This window comes from Lepidothrix coronata, unplaced genomic scaffold, assembly GCF_001604755.1.
Source record: "Lepidothrix coronata isolate B3197 unplaced genomic scaffold, Lepidothrix_coronata-1.0 Scaffold25, whole genome shotgun sequence".
Classification (NCBI taxonomy): Eukaryota; Metazoa; Chordata; class Aves; order Passeriformes; family Pipridae; genus Lepidothrix; species Lepidothrix coronata.
This window is the reverse complement of record NW_016690205.1, coordinates 6,472,861-6,489,327: the sequence shown is the minus strand read 5'-3', so window position 1 is coordinate 6,489,327 and position 16,467 is coordinate 6,472,861. Positions and strand designations below refer to the sequence as shown.

Genomic DNA, 16,467 nt, shown 5'->3' with positions numbered 1-16,467 from the left:
AAGGCATTTTGCAGAAGAAAGCAGAACTGTTGCCTAGAGCTCCAGCTGATCTGGGCTTGGTGCACTGCTCTAGGTCCTTTAAAATTTCATGATAAAACCCTGTTTGCAGCCCAGAGCAGCAGTTGTTTTGGAGCTGGCAGGAAACCCAACCTGGAACACCCCAGTAAGTTGGAGTTACTGGGGGTTGCTTTGGCTCAGGAAGGATCCCTGGGTTTAATTATTTTTGGCACCTTACAAACTGCCCTGATTTTTTTTTATTTCTTCAAACAAATATTGAGGAGTAATGGCATCAGTGTGGGCATTAGTGAGGAATCCAAGGCGTTTCCACGGGCATTGCAAAGCAATCAATTAATTTCAGAAAAATCCAGAGATTTCCAATATTTCCAAATATGGGAAACTGACAGAAACATGTTAAGAACATAATAAAGCTGAGGGCAAAGGAACTCAGTGAAAATTCCTACTGAAGAGATTTCCCTGGAAGTGTCCAAGGCCAGGTTGGACAGCGCTTGGAACAACCTGGTCCATGGAAGGTGTCCCTGCCCATGGCAGGCATGGAGCTGGATGGCCTTTAAGGTCCCTTCCAACCCAACCCGGTCTGGGATTCTCTGAAAGCGGGGGTTCTGTATCTTCGGTTCTATTTTGCATATAAACATTAAGATCTGTGAGGAATTTCCACAGGAGGGTGGGGTCATGGCTGATAAAAACACAGAAAATTGTGTTGAGCCTTATTATGAGCCAAAGTTTTCCCATTTTTTTCTAAATACCCCATTCCCAAAAGAAGGAGCTGGAGAGAAAAGAAGTTCAAAGAATTTGGTTCTTTACTAAGTGTGTCTGAAAATGCTCCAGCTTCTTAAACCTTTGTCCAGGTCATAGATTTATGTCTAAGGGAGGTTGTAGCAACAGAATCTTTGTCAGAAGTGAGGTGGAATCTGAAATGATGCTCAAAACCCCATGAGAAATAAAGTTTTTCAAGGAAATTGAAATTAGAGTGTAGGAGGATGGAAGAGTTGGAGAGATCTTAATTTTAACCCAGTGGTGTCTGGCAGCTGTTTGCTGAGGTATAACAAGGGTAGACAGCTCTTATTGTGCTGAAGTGTTTTATCTCTGTAGAAGTACTGAAAGAGTAACTGATGTGAGATTAATTTCTGATTTTAGGAAGACTGAAAATTTTCTCAGAACCCTGAAGGGTCAGCATCCTGTCCATGGATGTTCTGTACAGATGCCCAGGTGACTTGGGGACTTGGAAACCAGAGATCCCAAAAACATGTCCCTTAAAAATTCAAATATAGAAGTATTATTGATTTTTCTTGTGGGATGCAGGGAGGGATCAGGGTGTGTGAGGTACCTGGTCACTGGAAAACTTCAGAGAACTGAGGCAGATTCCCAGGTTGAAAAGCTGCCACAGTCAGAGACCTAAGTGGGAAGAACTAAACAAAAACAAATGTTGTTTGTTTTGGGAGCCACCATGGCAAATCCACCCATTTGTACTCATCCTAAGGAGGCATAATCTCGTTTAAACAAACAGATGTTTGTTTTCTCTTGTTTAACTGTGTGCTGAGAGCTGAATCTCCCTCCTCAAGCCCCTTTTTCAGGCATCACTGCCTTGTCCTGTGTAGATAGTCCTGAAAATTCTCCCCGTGGGCATTAAGCAAATGCTGGGCTGTGCTGCAGCTCTCACACACTGCTGGGGGCACTGTCCGTGTTCATCATCCCTTCAATCCCTCATTACACACCAGACTTCCAATGCAGAGGAGAATATTTTCCAATAATCCGTGTTTTATGCCACAGTCAGTGTCCAGCCTGGCAGTCAGAGCTGTAACAGGATCATTGTAATGAGATGCAAATCGTTCCCAAACAGGGCTTTTCTTCCAGAGCTGCTGCCGCCTGTGGGATGTACCCACACTCTGCTGTTCCTCGTGCCTGGGCTGCCCTTGCCACAGCAGGGCTATGTGCTGGGGCATGACTGGTGGAGGTCCAGCAGGGCAGGGGTGTGCTGGGGACATCCCTCACCTTCTCCTTGTACCCAGGAATTAAATCTGGGCAGAGTCCTGGCAGCTGAAATCAGACAGTCCTTGATTCCTGGATGATAAAGGACAGTACCCAAGGCTGTCAGAGCCTTGGGTGAGTTGGTGGCAGTTGGAGATGACCCACGTGGTGGCTGAGATGGTGATTACCTCCTTCAGTAACTGACCTAACAAGGGCTGGTTTCCCACAGACTTGTACCTTCAGGTATTTAAAGAAGTGCAAACTTCAAGCGAAGCTTTTTTTGGCATCCAGAGCCCTTTCCTTCCTCGTGGATGTTGAGCACTGAGTCCCTGAGCAAAGGTGGGGCTCTGCTTTCAGTGTGAGCACTCACAGCCCTCCCTCCTCCTCCCTGCCCTGCTCTTTGTGGGAATGGAGGTATTGATTTGTTTAGTCTTTGAATCATGGAATCCTGGACTGGTTTGGGTTGAAAGGGACCTTAAAGATCATCTTGTTCCACCCCCTGCCATGGGCAGGAACACCTTCCATCAGATCAGGTGCTCCAAGCCCTGTCCAACCTGGCCTTGGACACTTCCAGGGCTGGGGAAGTTTCCTATAGAAAAGATAGTTCTCAATATTGCCTTTCTGCTGTACAGTTACATATCTGTGAGTGTGTGTGCGTCTCTGTCCCTCTGTAGTTTTGGGTCTCATGCCTCTATTTTTCATTTAACCAAAGAGAGAAATTTCTACCCTAATTTCCTGACATCCTTCTAGGGCAATATATTAATTGGATGGAATACAATGAGGTGATTAAGCTTCTGCATTATCAATTTAAACTAAAAAATAAAGCATTTCCATGCCAAAATCCATAAGCAGCTCATGCTTCTTGCAGTGGCTGTGATGCCCTGGATTCCCTGGTGTCTGTGCCAGGCTGGACCATCCCGGCTGGAAGCTCTTCCTCTTCAGAAACACCCATTCATTCTGGAGTCACCCTTCACCTTCCAGCTCATTGTCATTCTTCTGGGCTCCATCTGGGATGACTGAATGTATTATTTGTGTTACTTCCCAGTACAGCAGGAAAATAGATCTTCAGTAGCAATTTCCATATTCTTTTTTTCTGATTTCAAAATAGGAAAACTCAAACAAAAATAAACCACAGGAAAGCTGGATGAAGAACTGCAAAGCAGTTGAGGTAATTCTGCCAAAATCAGTGATGCTGCCAAAATTCAAAGGTTGGATGGGGCTTGGAGCAATCTGGTCTAGTGGAAGGTGTCCCTGCCCATGACAGGATGTGGGACTGGATGAGTTTTAAAGTCCCTTCCAACCCAAACCAGTCTGGGATTCCATGATTTTCTGGTGTAAGTTCTGTTTGTGTATGGTGTCTCCTTCTCTTCAAGCAGGCAAAAAATTCCTGTTTGCATCTAGTTGTCAAATTTGCTTCAGTTTCTGGTTTCCAGCTTGAGTCGAGGGGCTGTTGGCAGCTTCCCAGTGAGGAGGACTCAATAGGGCAGAACTGTGTTCCATGAATCACCATTGCCCTTTGTAACCACCTTCATGGTGCATTCCAGGGAAAATGATAAACAGGGATTGCCATTCTCACCGGTTTCCTCCAGCTTTTGGCAGTTTTGGGGCAGCTGTGGTTCCTGGAACACCAGAAAGTATTGCGGCGTGTGGAGACTTTCCCCGGTGCTGAAGGGGAGGAGAGTACAGGGGAGCTCCACCGCACCCAGGGGACACTGTGGCTTTCTCCTGGGGAAATTTGGGGTAGGAATGAGGACAGGGCAGGCTTTGCTGAGCGTTCCAGCATCTGTGCTGAAGGTGTCTCTCATGAGGCCTCACCCAGCAGCACTTCAGCAGAGATGTGAAGGCAGCGGCTGCTCGGAACACACCACACGTTTGGGATCTGAGGGAGATAATCAGATTTAGAAAATGCTGAATCTTTTTAATGAATGTGTCTGGGCCCTTCAAAGAAACAGAGGAAGGAGAGAAAATTCCTCAAAGGTATGTTCTAGGCAGCCTTGTGTTTACCCATCAAAAATTGCCTTGAGGAAGAGCACGGTATGTCCTTGAGGAGAAGGGAAGAGCAGAGCTGAGGGGCTGAATGGAGCTAGAGAAGGCTACATAGTTGGTAAAAAGTCAATTTTTTAGTATTACTGCTCAATTCTTCCTTTTTTCAAGCAAAGAGACCTGTCCTGTCCTTTGCAGAGAGGCAGAATTGCCCCAAATTACCTCATCAGGACGAATGATGCTTCTAAATGAAGCAAGTCCCTGAACCCTGATCTCCAGTAACTTCTGGGGTCAGGAAATGATAGCAGCAATAATAGAAATAAATTGGTGCATTTCTGTGTCTGACTGGTACTGGCTATTAGACACAGAGGCTGAAATTACTAATTTCATTTCTCTCCTCTTTTCAATTAAACTCTGTGTTTATATCCCAGGAATTTTACAAACTCATCCTCCCTGTGGCTGAGAGCAGTTTGATTGCACCAAGACAGGAAAAGAGGAGCCAGAGTAACAAGTGTCCACATCAGGGGAGGGTTAGATTAGATATTAGGTAATTTTTTTCATGAGAAGGGTTGTAAAGCATTGGAACTGTCTGCCCAGGGTAGTGGTGGAGTCTCCATCTCTGGGGGGATTTAAAAGTTGTGTGGATGTGGCAGCTGGGGACATGGGTTAGTGGTGAACATAATGGTGGTGCTGGTTGACAGCTGGAGTTCATGATCTCTAAGGTCTTTTCCAGCCTTAATGATTCCATGATCCCATCCATGATGCTGATGTCACTCACCTGGCTGAGAACCCTCGGGGCTGGGAATGGGCAAATTCCTTCAGAGCAATGTTCCAGTAGTGAAAAAGTTGGACCAGACATGGATTTGTTCTGATTCCTTCTTGCCAAACCATCCTGCATCCCGGTCTCTTCTGCCCAGGCCCATCCTCAGCAGCAGGAAGGCTGGATTTCTCTGCTGGGCTTGGTTTGTATTGGGCAGAAGCTTTGTGCTGATGCTTTTGCCCGACCTGCTTCATCCTGGTCACAGAGTTCTTAAGGTTATTCCCTTCTCTTCCAAGATGTTTTAACTCTACCTGTTTCTTTGTCTCAGTTCAAGTCCAAGTCCCCCAGGAGGCATTAGAGAGGCAGCAGAGCTAAGTGTGAAATGCTGGCCATGATTTTTAAAGCGAGATATGGTTTCCCTGCAATATCACACGTTGGATTTTCATTCCCAGCGTTGCCTTCTGGAGCTCCCCATGCAGAGCTGGGGATTACAGGCATTTCTCACATGGGCTGGGGGAGTGCCTGGGATCAGATCCCTCTCAGAGGATTTAGCGCCTTGAGCTTAGTGCCAGTGACAGTGAGGGGAGTTTGGAGAACAGGTCAGACACTGGAGTGAGCGGGGATGGAGGTGCTGCCATGGGCTGGAACCCCCTTTCCTCTCACCTTTCCCTGTCTCTGGTCACCCTTTCTCCTCCCACCTTTCCCTGTCTCCGTGTTGTGATGGCTGTTCCTACATAGCAGAGCAGCTTCTTCCAGGTATGGGATGAGGCTGGTGAGTGCCTGCCCTGCAACCCAGACATGCTCATTACCTGCTGCTCAGGAATTAATTATTTCATGGCTTCACTTATCTGTTCCTCAAATTTCTGTTCCTTCCAGCAGTTTCCAGGCATTTGGGTGAGATTCCTTCACACTGGAATGCTTTTCTTTAACGCAGTTTTGTAATTCAGTGGTGTTAAAAGAGTCACAGAATCCCAGAATGGTTTGGGATTGAAGGGACCTTAAAGCCCATCTCATTCTACCCCCTTGCCATGGCCAGGGACACCTTCCACTAGCCCAGGTTGCTCCAAGCCCCGTCCAACCTGGCCTTGGACACTTCCAGGGATGGGGCAGCCACAGCTTCTCTGGGCAACCTGTGCCAGGGCCTCACCACCCTCCCAGGGAAGGATTTCCTCCCAGTATCTCATCTAATCGAAAGTGCAACTGCAGGGAAATACAAAGTATGTCATAAAGGGGAGAAAAGAGAAAATGTGAATGGAACAGGGGTGAAATTGGGTATGTGAAAAACAGTCAGTTTTTTAAATTAAAACCTTGCCATTTTTCTTACTGCTGAGCAGGATGGTGGCTCAGGATGGTGGCTCAGGCTGGGCCATCACTGGTGCTGAATCCTGATCCACTCCTGAATGGGTGGCTGGTGCCTGTGTGGAACCTCATGGCTGTGCTGTGGTTTGGTGGGACTTGCTGGGAGCAGCCAGAGGCTGTTGCCTGGAGGAGACAAAGGGGTGACCATGTCACTCTCTAGAACTACTTGAAATGAAGTTGTAGGTGGAGGTCAGCCTCTTCTCTCAGAGAACAAGGGACAGGGCAAGAGGGAACATTCCCCGGGGCTGCAGGTGCCTGGGCAGCCCCTTGGCTGGGTCCCCCACTCTCCATGGGGAAGTATTTGCTGAGCTGGGGGAGCAGCTCTGGGGATCGAGCTGTGCCCGGTGTGATCCTTCTGCTCCAGCCCTGCTGATGCCCAGCCGTGGCTGAGGTGGGGCTGGACAGTGTGGCCGTGGGGACCAGCAGCTGAGGGGGAGTCTGTGGAGACCCTGAACCCTCTGCAGGAGGGGTGAGGTCCCAGTCCAGCCACGGAGCCTCCGGCACCCCTGCTCTCCCCTCTGCATTCCATCATCTCACACGCCAATGAACACTCTCTCATCAGGGGTGCAAATCAGGGCACTGTTTCACTTGCAAGAGGATCTTCAGCTTTCTGAACCTTCCATTCCTGTGCCTTTTTCCTCCCTTGTCCTTGTGGTGTCCTTGCAGTGTAAGGAGATGTGGATTGCTCTGTGTTTGTAAAATGCAGGAAAACGTGCTGAAATAATCTCAAAAAGGGGCAGATGTTCTCTGAACACTTGGTTTGCTCGTCAGGCCTCCCTGACTCTGCAATAATCCAAAACTTCATAGGGAAGAGCACTTTTATCCTCCCTCCCACTCCACAGGACTGTGTTAGAGTAAAATTTGCCTAAATTTAATCGTAAAACGCTCAGAGTGTGGCTTCATACTGGGGTGTAATTCCAGCCCAGGTTATGTTCAGTTCAGACTAGAAGCTGATATTGCATTGTGACATTCAACTCAATCCAGAGTTTATTGGTATTCCAAATCCATCTATTGCAAAGGCTGCTCTTTATGAGCTTGAAGAGCTATAAAGCATAAATATTTATTCCTTAAAGGTTAAGATTGCCTTAAATCATTCCAGCTTATTTGGTGAGCAGCACTTATAATTAAAATAAGCAGTTGAACTCGATCTGCATGTATGAAATAAGTATATATATGTATATGGATGTATATACTTGACTGTGATGCGGGTGGAAGCTGTGGGATAATTGCTTCCATCACATCAAAAGATGCACTGATATTGTGTTTGGATTTGGTAATAAATCAACATAAAGAAGCAGCTGAAATTATATAATGGCAAGTCACATTTCAACAGGCAGCATAAACCGTGGTAGGAGAATGAGCAGAGCTCAGCTCAAATGTGTGTGTGGAATTACAGAGAGATAATTATGCATGTTATGAAAATTATTCCAGTTTTGGGTGTAGAGAATTCATAGAATCCCAGACTGGTTTGGGCTGGAAGGGACCTTAAAGCTCATTCAGTGCCATCCCCTGCCATGGCCAGGGACACCTTCCGCTATCCCAGGTTGCTCCAAGCCCCATCCAAGCTGGCCTTGGACACTTCCAGGGATGGGGCAGCCACAGCTGCATAACCTTTTCCAAGGATATTTTTGTAGATAACAGGTCATTCATGTGCACAAACCCCACTAGCACAAGGTGGTGAAATTCCGTTTTAATCTGTCTCTGATACTTCTGAAATCAACAGGATTAAAGTCTCCTTTTTGTTGTCATTAAAATTAATTTGAAAAGCTGAAGAAACCCCAAACCCTCTTGCTCTATAAAATATTATTCCTGGAATTAATTGTGTAGGAGTGTACATCTAAGGTACAGATGTAAATGGTCTCCAAGGATGTGGAAACCAGAATTTCCGTGTGCTCACGTGTGTGTCCTGCTAAGGGGCTGTTGGGAATCTGCTGTTGTGCCATGTAATTAGAGACACCTTCGACTCCAGAGTTGGAATTGCTGGTTCCTCAGTGTTCCTTGATATCCAGAGAGCTCATAAAAGGTAATGGTTTTGCCAGGGGCTTTGACAGAAGCAGAACTAAGGAACTGTCATTGCCTGAGGTCTGAACATGGGCTCGAGCTGGAAAATGGTTCAGTTCTTGTTAGAGGTGGCCGAGGTACAAGTGCCTCCAGTCACGCTGTGGTGCTGTAGGGAGCACAACAAACATCTCACTGACCTGCTCCTCTTCCCTAAATGCTTTATTTATCGTTCTTTCTTCCCAGCAAGTCTGGATTCCATTTATCACAGCACCGTGCAGGGGAATTTCTTTATTGTGCTGTCGATTGTGTCTTGCAGGGATTTCTTTATCCTGACTTAATGTTGGGGAAAAAAAGAAGGGAAATAATGAAATGTTTCATTTCTTGATGTTTATCCTGTAGCTGGTAGTTCATCTCCTCATATCCCAAGGAAGTCCTGCAGGTCTCCCCTGGGAGGGTGGTGAGGCCCTGGCACAGGTTGCCCAGAGAAGCTGTGGAAGCATCCCTGGAAGTGTCCAAGGCCAGGTTGGACAGGGCTTGGAGCAACCTGGGATAGTAGAGGTGTCCCTACCCATGGCAGGGTCTTGAAACTCTCTAAGGTCCCCTTCAACACAAACCATTCTAGGATTCCATAGTTTTGTGTCGGTGAGAGTTATGTTTAATGCTGTGCTTTGGCACCTGGGACTGTAGAAACACAAATCATAGAAGGGGTTTAAAGTGTGTTAGCGAGTTTTTATGAGTGGAGGTTTCAGAAATTATCCATATTATTCCTAAATTCAGAGAAGCTGGGATGAGAACTGTTTGATAGCCCATGAACAGTTAGTGAAATGAAGGGTCAGTAAATCTGGCAGCTTGGATTGTGCTTGGGAAACACATTCTTTCCAGAGGTTGCCTTAAAGTAAAGGTATGTCTGTACTGACAGGTCAGTTTGGAAATGGTGGCTTGTAAATAGAACATGGAACTTCTAATGGGACACCTGAACTTACAGCTGAGAGGAGAGGATGTTCTGTGGGCCTTGCATGGGATTCTCGGTTTCTGAAAAATGGTTTTGTGCATAATAATGGGAAATTAATACTCCAGGTTTGACCTTAAATTTGGCAACAGCCGTGAATTCTCCAGGACTGAGTAGCTTGGTTTAATTAGCACAGTTCTAGCAGCAAACCTGGGTTACTGATTTACCACGAATAATGTACATGAGCACATTAGTGATTTTCTGCTTTGGGCCCTGTCTGAGCAGACTGCGGTTCCCTGGATAAAGCTGCAGTTTTAAATTATTGGCAAAATCATTTCCCGTGGATAGAGTGGGACACAAAGAGTTTGTGAAGAGTAACAGTAGGAACTAGAGGTGTGTTCTTTAAAATAAGAGAACTGGTCTCTCTGTAATCTGCTCTTAAGGCAATAATCTATCCATGCAAATTCTTATTTTGAGGGCTATGTTTTCTTTCATTAATTTCAACGCTTATTGTCTGAGAATTAGTGGGCAGGCTAGAGCAGGAACTGAGCTAAAGACAAACCTTCTTGTTTTAACCATGCCAGTGGCTGTAGGGGGAAGTGTTTAGCAGGAGATTAATAATAGAGTCATAAAAGTTGGAAAAGCTCTCTAAGGTCTCCATGTCCAACCCTCAGCACCACCATGTTCACCACCAGCCCATGGCCTCGAGTGCTGAAAGAAATGTTCTGTGAAATACAGTTGGGAAACAAGCTGAGTTTTTTAAAGGCATATTTTTTTTACAGGTTAAAAATGGGTTTCCTTATGGTTTGCACACAGGTTCTGGCTCCAGGCTGGATGCCCACGTGGGTCCCTTGATGCCAACTCAAGTCACCCGTGTCACCGCGGTGTCCGCACCGGCTGTGACGTTCATGGCCACCAACCTCATGGACCAGGCACTGACAGGTGGGTTGTGTTTCCGTGTCCTGGAATAATGGCTGAAGCACAGGTTGTGGATTTGTGTTCTCCCAACCAGCCTGAGCTTCCTGTGCTACACAGGGATGGGCACCCTCAATGAGTCTCCTCCAATTTAATGACATTTGCTTTAGTGAATTAGGGGTGTACTCAGTGTGTTTTGAGTCCTGTTTTCTCACTCCAGCAATTGGCTGTAGCTTTGAATTTGATGACATAAAAGGCAGATCTCTGACACATCTTGGGCTTTCCCTGTCCTTCACTGGTGGTTTTCACAGCCCTGCAGTGACAATGTGTTTGTCTTTGGGGTAATTGCTCCACAAAACCTTGTTGGCCAAACCCTCTGATGGCTCTCTGTGCTGTACTGTGTGATAAACCAGGTTTATTTATTGCCATTTAAACGTGTGTGTGTTGTGAGGGAAGGGGCAGTGCTGTTTCCAAAGGCTAGAGGAAGTCTCATGGCTTTGTTCAGATTTGTGTACGCTCAAATCACCATCAGATTTTGCCAGGAAATTGGGAACATCATCTCTAACAACAGGACATTGCTCTCGCAGTGCTGCCGGTGTGAAGGCAGGAGCTCTGTTACTGCAGGGGAGATGCTGCAATGGGGTTGAAAAGGTGATTCCTCTGCCTGAGCTGGGGCCACACAGCCACAGAGGGGGATCCAGCAACCCTTGCTACCTTTGTGGCACCGCAGGGCTGTGAGTGCACCTTCCCAGTCCTGTTCCATGGAAAAAACCGAGCGTTTATCAGGAATTACTCTAGGGATCAGTTCAGGAGTAATTTATCTGATCCTTCAGCCCTAAAGATTAGACTTTGTTGGCCAAAGAGGTTGTAACTCCCCATCCCTGGAAGTGTCCAAGGCCAGGTTGGGCAGGGCTTGAAGCAACCTGGGCTAGTGGAAGGTGTCCCTGCCCATGGAAGGGGATGGGACTGGATGGGTTTTGAGGTCCCTCCCAACCCAAACCACTCTGTGATTTTATGATTTTCAGGGCAGTGACAAATAGCACCTCTTGGGCAGTGCTGGCTCTGTGCCTGGAAAATGCAACCATGCAATGAGTTTGTCCTTGAACTCTGCACCAACAAAGAATTTGTCCTTGTTATTGTACTGTTCCCATTACAAATCTCCAGAACAATAAAGGGGAGGGTGAGAAGTGATTGCTGGAGGATGGAGAAAAGCTCAGCTCAAGTACATTTGTTCTAAGAGGGGAAAGGAGTGCTTGGAGGGCACAGCAAAACTGGTGAGAGCAGCAAACAGACACCACTGACAGTGGAAAATACCATGTGCAGGCAGGAGCTGGAGTGGGATCTGTCCCTGAAACTGTGGTGATGGGGTGAAGTGCCATTGGGAGCAGGGCATGGACCTGGCTGGTGTAGCCAGCACTGAAATCCCACACTGGGATTGAGTGAGAACCAGCAGAGGAGGAGTTGGGAAACAGTCAGGGAGGGTTTTTGGGGCAGTCTCAAAAAACAGAGCAATAGGGTTATGAGGAGAGACAGAACCAACCTGTGGAGATGCTGGGGGATGATAACACCCAGAGTATTCACATGTGTGCACTTGAGTAAATCCAGTTCTCAGAAGCATTTGGAATCAGAACTTTAAACTTCTTTTGAGATTAATGGTGTTTTGGCCTCTACATACCTTTGCAAAACAAATTTTTATTATGTCTTGTCCACACCTCCTCGTGCCATGAATCAACCTTCCCTCTTCCCCTCCCTCTCTAATTCTGCTTTTAATCAGCTGTTTATGATCACACACCGACATCCTCTGTGATTTACCCAAGGTAGTTTTGCTGCTTCACCTTTCCTTTTCACACTGTGAATTATTCATGTCTCTGTACCTGCCGTGGAGCAGGAGAAGCCTCTTTGATCAGGTATTTCATCCTCTGTCTGCAGCGCATCCTTGGGCAGCGGCACAGCAAAGGGATGATGATCACACCGCTGGGTTTAGGGGCAAAAAAAGGGTTGGAAAGATGTTGTGGTGCCTGAATTGTCAGGCTGCAATTTAGTTTACGCACTTAAGTGAAAAAGGAGAGGAAAAAAAGATTATTTAATGAGAAATGAGTAAAGCTGAGCAAAGACATTCCCAAGTTGGCAGTGGAGGGTGAACACAGGCTGTGCTGGATGTTCTTCCCCCACGTGAGCAGAGGAGGGGAGATCTATAATGATGGAAAAAGTCCTAACAGGGACCTGCTTGGTGTCCTCCATGGGAAGCACAGAGGGTTTGTGGGGCAGTGGATGGACCACCCTCCCCCACCTCTGTGCTGTTTGGGGGCTCGGGATCCCCCCATGGCACAGCCCATGGGGTTGGTTCTCCTGTCCTGAGCCCACTGGGGATTCCTGAGCTTGAGAAGGGAGGCACAAGCTCGGATTATCTTTCTCTTTACATTATACTTAGGAAAAACATTCAGTGTTCAACTGTAGACATAAAACTAAATGACTCCTGCAGTGCACAGGGACTGTCAGGACTTTCCTTTGTTATTTTATTTTCCTTTTTTTTATTATTCCCATCTTCTTTTCTATGTGCTGACTGTCCCAAAATGTTGTGTTTCCCACGTGAATGCCTAAGGAGCTGCCTGCTGCAGAAGCTCACCCACGTGTTCAGCAAAAGCTGCAGCACCCAAGTCTGTCCCTGGGGCTCTGGGGATGCTGTGAGGTAGCTTTTCAGAGCTGCAAAAAAGAGATGGAAAAAGAGATTGAAGAAGAGATTGAACAAGAGATTGCCTTGGGCATTTGCAGTGTCTCCTCCAGGAAGGTGTGTGAGGTTCAAAGAGGATTGAGAGTGGCTGTTGGTGTGGGAGAGCTGCCCACACCAGCCCTGCTCTGGGCTTCATCCTCAGCTTCATTTACTAACGAGCAGGGCAGGGGAAGCAGAGACAAAAGCAGTTACACTGTGTTGTACCTTCCTGTGCATCAAATGAGAGCTCCTGGAGTGTGTTTATGGTTTCTCTCTTATTTTAGTTTGCTTAAATCTCCCAATTGACACTCATATATTTCCTGTGAGGATGGTGAGGCCCTGGCACAGGTTGCCCAGAGCTGTGGCTGCCCCATCCCTGGAAGTGTCCAAGGCCAGGTTGGACAGGTCCCCTGTTATCCCTCCAGTGTCCCAGAACTTTCTGAGCACACTCCTGGGATGTCCTTCCCCTTTCCAGAGGCCAGGCAGGAGAAAGCAGAGGTGCACATTGACTGGGTGTGACTTCACTGTGTTCAAAGACCAGTGTTCCTGGTAAAGCTTTGATTCCTGATTACCAGATACTGAGGGAAGGAAGGCGAATTTAGAGCCCTCTTTGATATGTATTAGCTGCTCCCTACTCCTGGCTCCTTTAATGTGGAAATTGATTGATCTGGTTTGTAAATGTTCTCTTTCTCTACCCATAAAAACTGAGTAAGTCATCTTCTGAGCAAAATGACATGGATTTAATTTTTTATTATTCTGAAATATTCCAAGTGAAGCAGAGTTACATATGTGTTTTAAGAGGACGAGAAGAAAAAAAGCCCTCCACAATTAAGAAAATAACATATTTCTTAATATGTCTTACTGCGAAAACTCCTTTTTTTCTGATGATTGGGTCTGTGTCTCACACCTGCTGCCTTTTTGCCTTTCCCTGGGGTCCCTTAAGGCCTCTCTGTTCTGGAGACATTTCGTAGCAGCAGAAACTTCTGGTGTTTAGGATTTCAGGATGGAGACAGGAGTCTGGAAAGGAGAGGAAAGTGTTCTTGTACTGCTTCCAGTGGAAATGCAACCCAGCACTTGGTGGTGGTTCCTATGGAGGTTATCCCAGAGCACAGGAAGATCACAGCAGGATCTCTGGGCTGGGAGGAGAGGGGATGGCCAGGCCCAAACCCCAGGGGGGAGAGGGCTACTGTTCCCAGGGGGGCTGTGGTCCCCACAGAGAAGAGGATCATAGAATCAGGGAATTATTTCTGTTGGAAAAACCCTCTGAGATTGAGCCCAACTGTTAACCAAACATCACCAAGCCCCCCACTAAGCCATGTCTCTCAGGATATCACATGAGAAAAGATTGTGGGTTCAGGGAGAGCAGGACACAAAGCTCAATGCAATAAAAACCTCCTTCTAAGGTCTGTGAATGATTCCCATTAAAAGGTGGTATTTGGAAGGTATGTGAGTGAATAAAGAGCCAAGTGAGAAGGAAGAGGTGGAGAGAGGGGGCTCAGAGCTGTAGGGGGTGGTTTGGTTTCTGTTTACTAGTTTTGGCTTGTTGCAAGTTTATTTGACGTTAAAAAAAATGCTTCCTCCCCACAGATCATGGCAAAGAATCGAGCAGATCCTCCTGCCCCCCGACTCTGATCCTGCACACGGACAGGAAGAGTGTCCCTGTGGACAGCGATGGCAACAAGGTCTGTGCTGGAGCTTCTTAAAAACCTCTTTAAACCATCGAACTGCACAAATTGGAGTCAGGGTGTGGGGCTGTGCTGGCGACACACAATCATTTCCTGCAGCTGATTTTAAAGAGCCACAGACTTAATTTACCTTGGTGTTTTGTAGGAGCTCTGTCACTGAGTGGCAGTGTTAGGGAAGGGACCTTTGCAGCTGGCTTTCTCCCCATGAAATCCCAGAATGGTTTGTGTTGGAAGGGACCTTAAAGGTCATCTTGTTCCACCCCCTGCCATGGGCAGAGGAGATGCCTTCCACTACACCAGGTTGCTCCAAGCCCCATCCAACCTGGCCTAGGACACTTCCAGGGATGGGGCAGCCACAGCTTCTCTGGACAACCTGGGACAGGGCCTCACTACTCTCATGGCTAAGAATTCCTTCCCGATATCCCATATACCTCTGCTGTCTGGCATTGGGAAGCCATTCCCCCTTGTCCTGTCCCTCCATCCCTTGTCCCAAGTCCCTCTCCAGCTCTCCTGGAACCCCTTTATGCACTGGAGGGGGCTCTAAGGTCTCCCTGGAGCCTTCTGTTCTCCAGGTGAACACCCCCAACTCTCCCATCCTATCTCCAGAGCAGAGGGGCTCCAGCCCTTGGAGCATCTGTGTGGCCTCCTCTGGACTCACTCTAGCAGCTCCAAATACTTTTGTGCCATTTTATGGGGGAGAGAGTGCAGCTGGGTCCCCTCCACCCCCTGTTGTTTTGCCTTTTGGAAGTCAGGAAGCAGGACCCGTATGATGGCCTTGAGGAGCTGGGCCCTTCGAGACACCTGCTGCTCCCTGGGCTCATTCCTTCCTCGTTAGTGCCATACACGGAGTAATCCCTGCTCTCCCAAGGGAGTCATTGGCATGGACAGGAGTGCATTGGCTGCTTTTTCATTTATACTGCTGGAAGTGGGGTGACATTTTTATCATTCCCGTTTATCTGGGCTATTCCCGAGGCAGCTGGTTGTTCATAAAGCCACTCATGGGATAATGGCCCTAAGGGGAATCCACTCCAGGTTAAAGGGGTGATTTGTACAGCAATAACAGTACAAATAAAGCACGGGCTTTATTTGTTAACTCATCTCTGTCTGCCTTTCCAGGGTCATTCCTTTAAACTGGTGGCTGAGGGTGACAGCACAGCCAACGGCAACAAGCCCGTGGCCTCCACCCCTGTGCCGGGATCACCATGGTGAGCAGGGGGGGTCAGACTGATAGAGGATGTTCCTCAGTGCCATTCCCTTCCCAGACATGTGTTAGTGGGAAAGACAAAACTCCCATGGGCTGTCTTTCTGATTGAAGCCACAGCTGGGTTTGTGCAATCACTTTGGTGGGATGTCTCACCTGTGGTGCACAGAGTGTGTGTCATATTATTTTAATACTCTGCAGTGGGGGAGCACTTTTCCAGTTTGGACTCTTTTACCCAGACCAGACTATTTTTTAACCAGCTTTATTCCCTGCTTTTAATAACAATTAAGCAGCAGAGCTTCTAATTATAAGATTTGTTCCTTCCAGATATTTGTGCTTCAGAGACACCAGCATTTTCCTCCTGTCAGTGTGTGTGTGTGTGTCAGTGTTTGTTAGTTCTCATTGTGATTCAGAAACTGCTGGCTTGAGATGGAAATTCTGTTTGTTTATTTACATATAAATTTAGGGAAGTACAGCTCCCGGATTTTGAATGTCTATTAAGGATAGTGCAATACTTATTTTCATATTGTCTTGGCTGATTCCAAATGACTGTCAGGACAAAGAGCTGCACTGCTGCCATGCATCTCTTACCTGGCCAAGCCATGAGACTGCACTTGGTCATGTCTGTCAGATCTGAAACAGCCCTAAAAAATCAACCTAAAGCTTTGGGGCAGTGCTGGAGTGGTGGTGGGGACCTGTCCAGCTGGGGGGACCTGTCCAGAGCAGGTGGGAGCTGGCTGGGATGACATTGAGGATGCCATGGGGATGTCCCAGGAATGCCTTTGGGATGCTATGGGGATGGCCCAGGAGTGCTGTGATTACACCTCCTTGCACCAGCACAGCGGAAAAGGCTCCCATGGCCACCTGCCAGCAGCAAGCAGAGCCCTGGCCTGTGGCATCAAGGTTATGGCTCCCCTG

At 47.3% G+C, this 16,467-nt stretch overlaps 1 protein-coding gene across 1 annotated transcript in view; it reads left to right on the top strand.

The window, feature by feature from the left end:
* Positions 1-16,467, top strand: part of TCERG1L (transcription elongation regulator 1 like) — a 58,946-nt gene that overhangs the window by 24,761 nt on the left and 17,718 nt on the right. Inside the window, exons 5-7 of the mRNA XM_017809355.1 lie at positions 9,855-9,980; positions 14,251-14,345; positions 15,465-15,553. Coding sequence (XP_017664844.1) covers positions 9,855-9,980; positions 14,251-14,345; positions 15,465-15,553 — 310 coding nt within the window. The remainder of the gene's footprint in view (positions 1-9,854; positions 9,981-14,250; positions 14,346-15,464; positions 15,554-16,467) is intronic.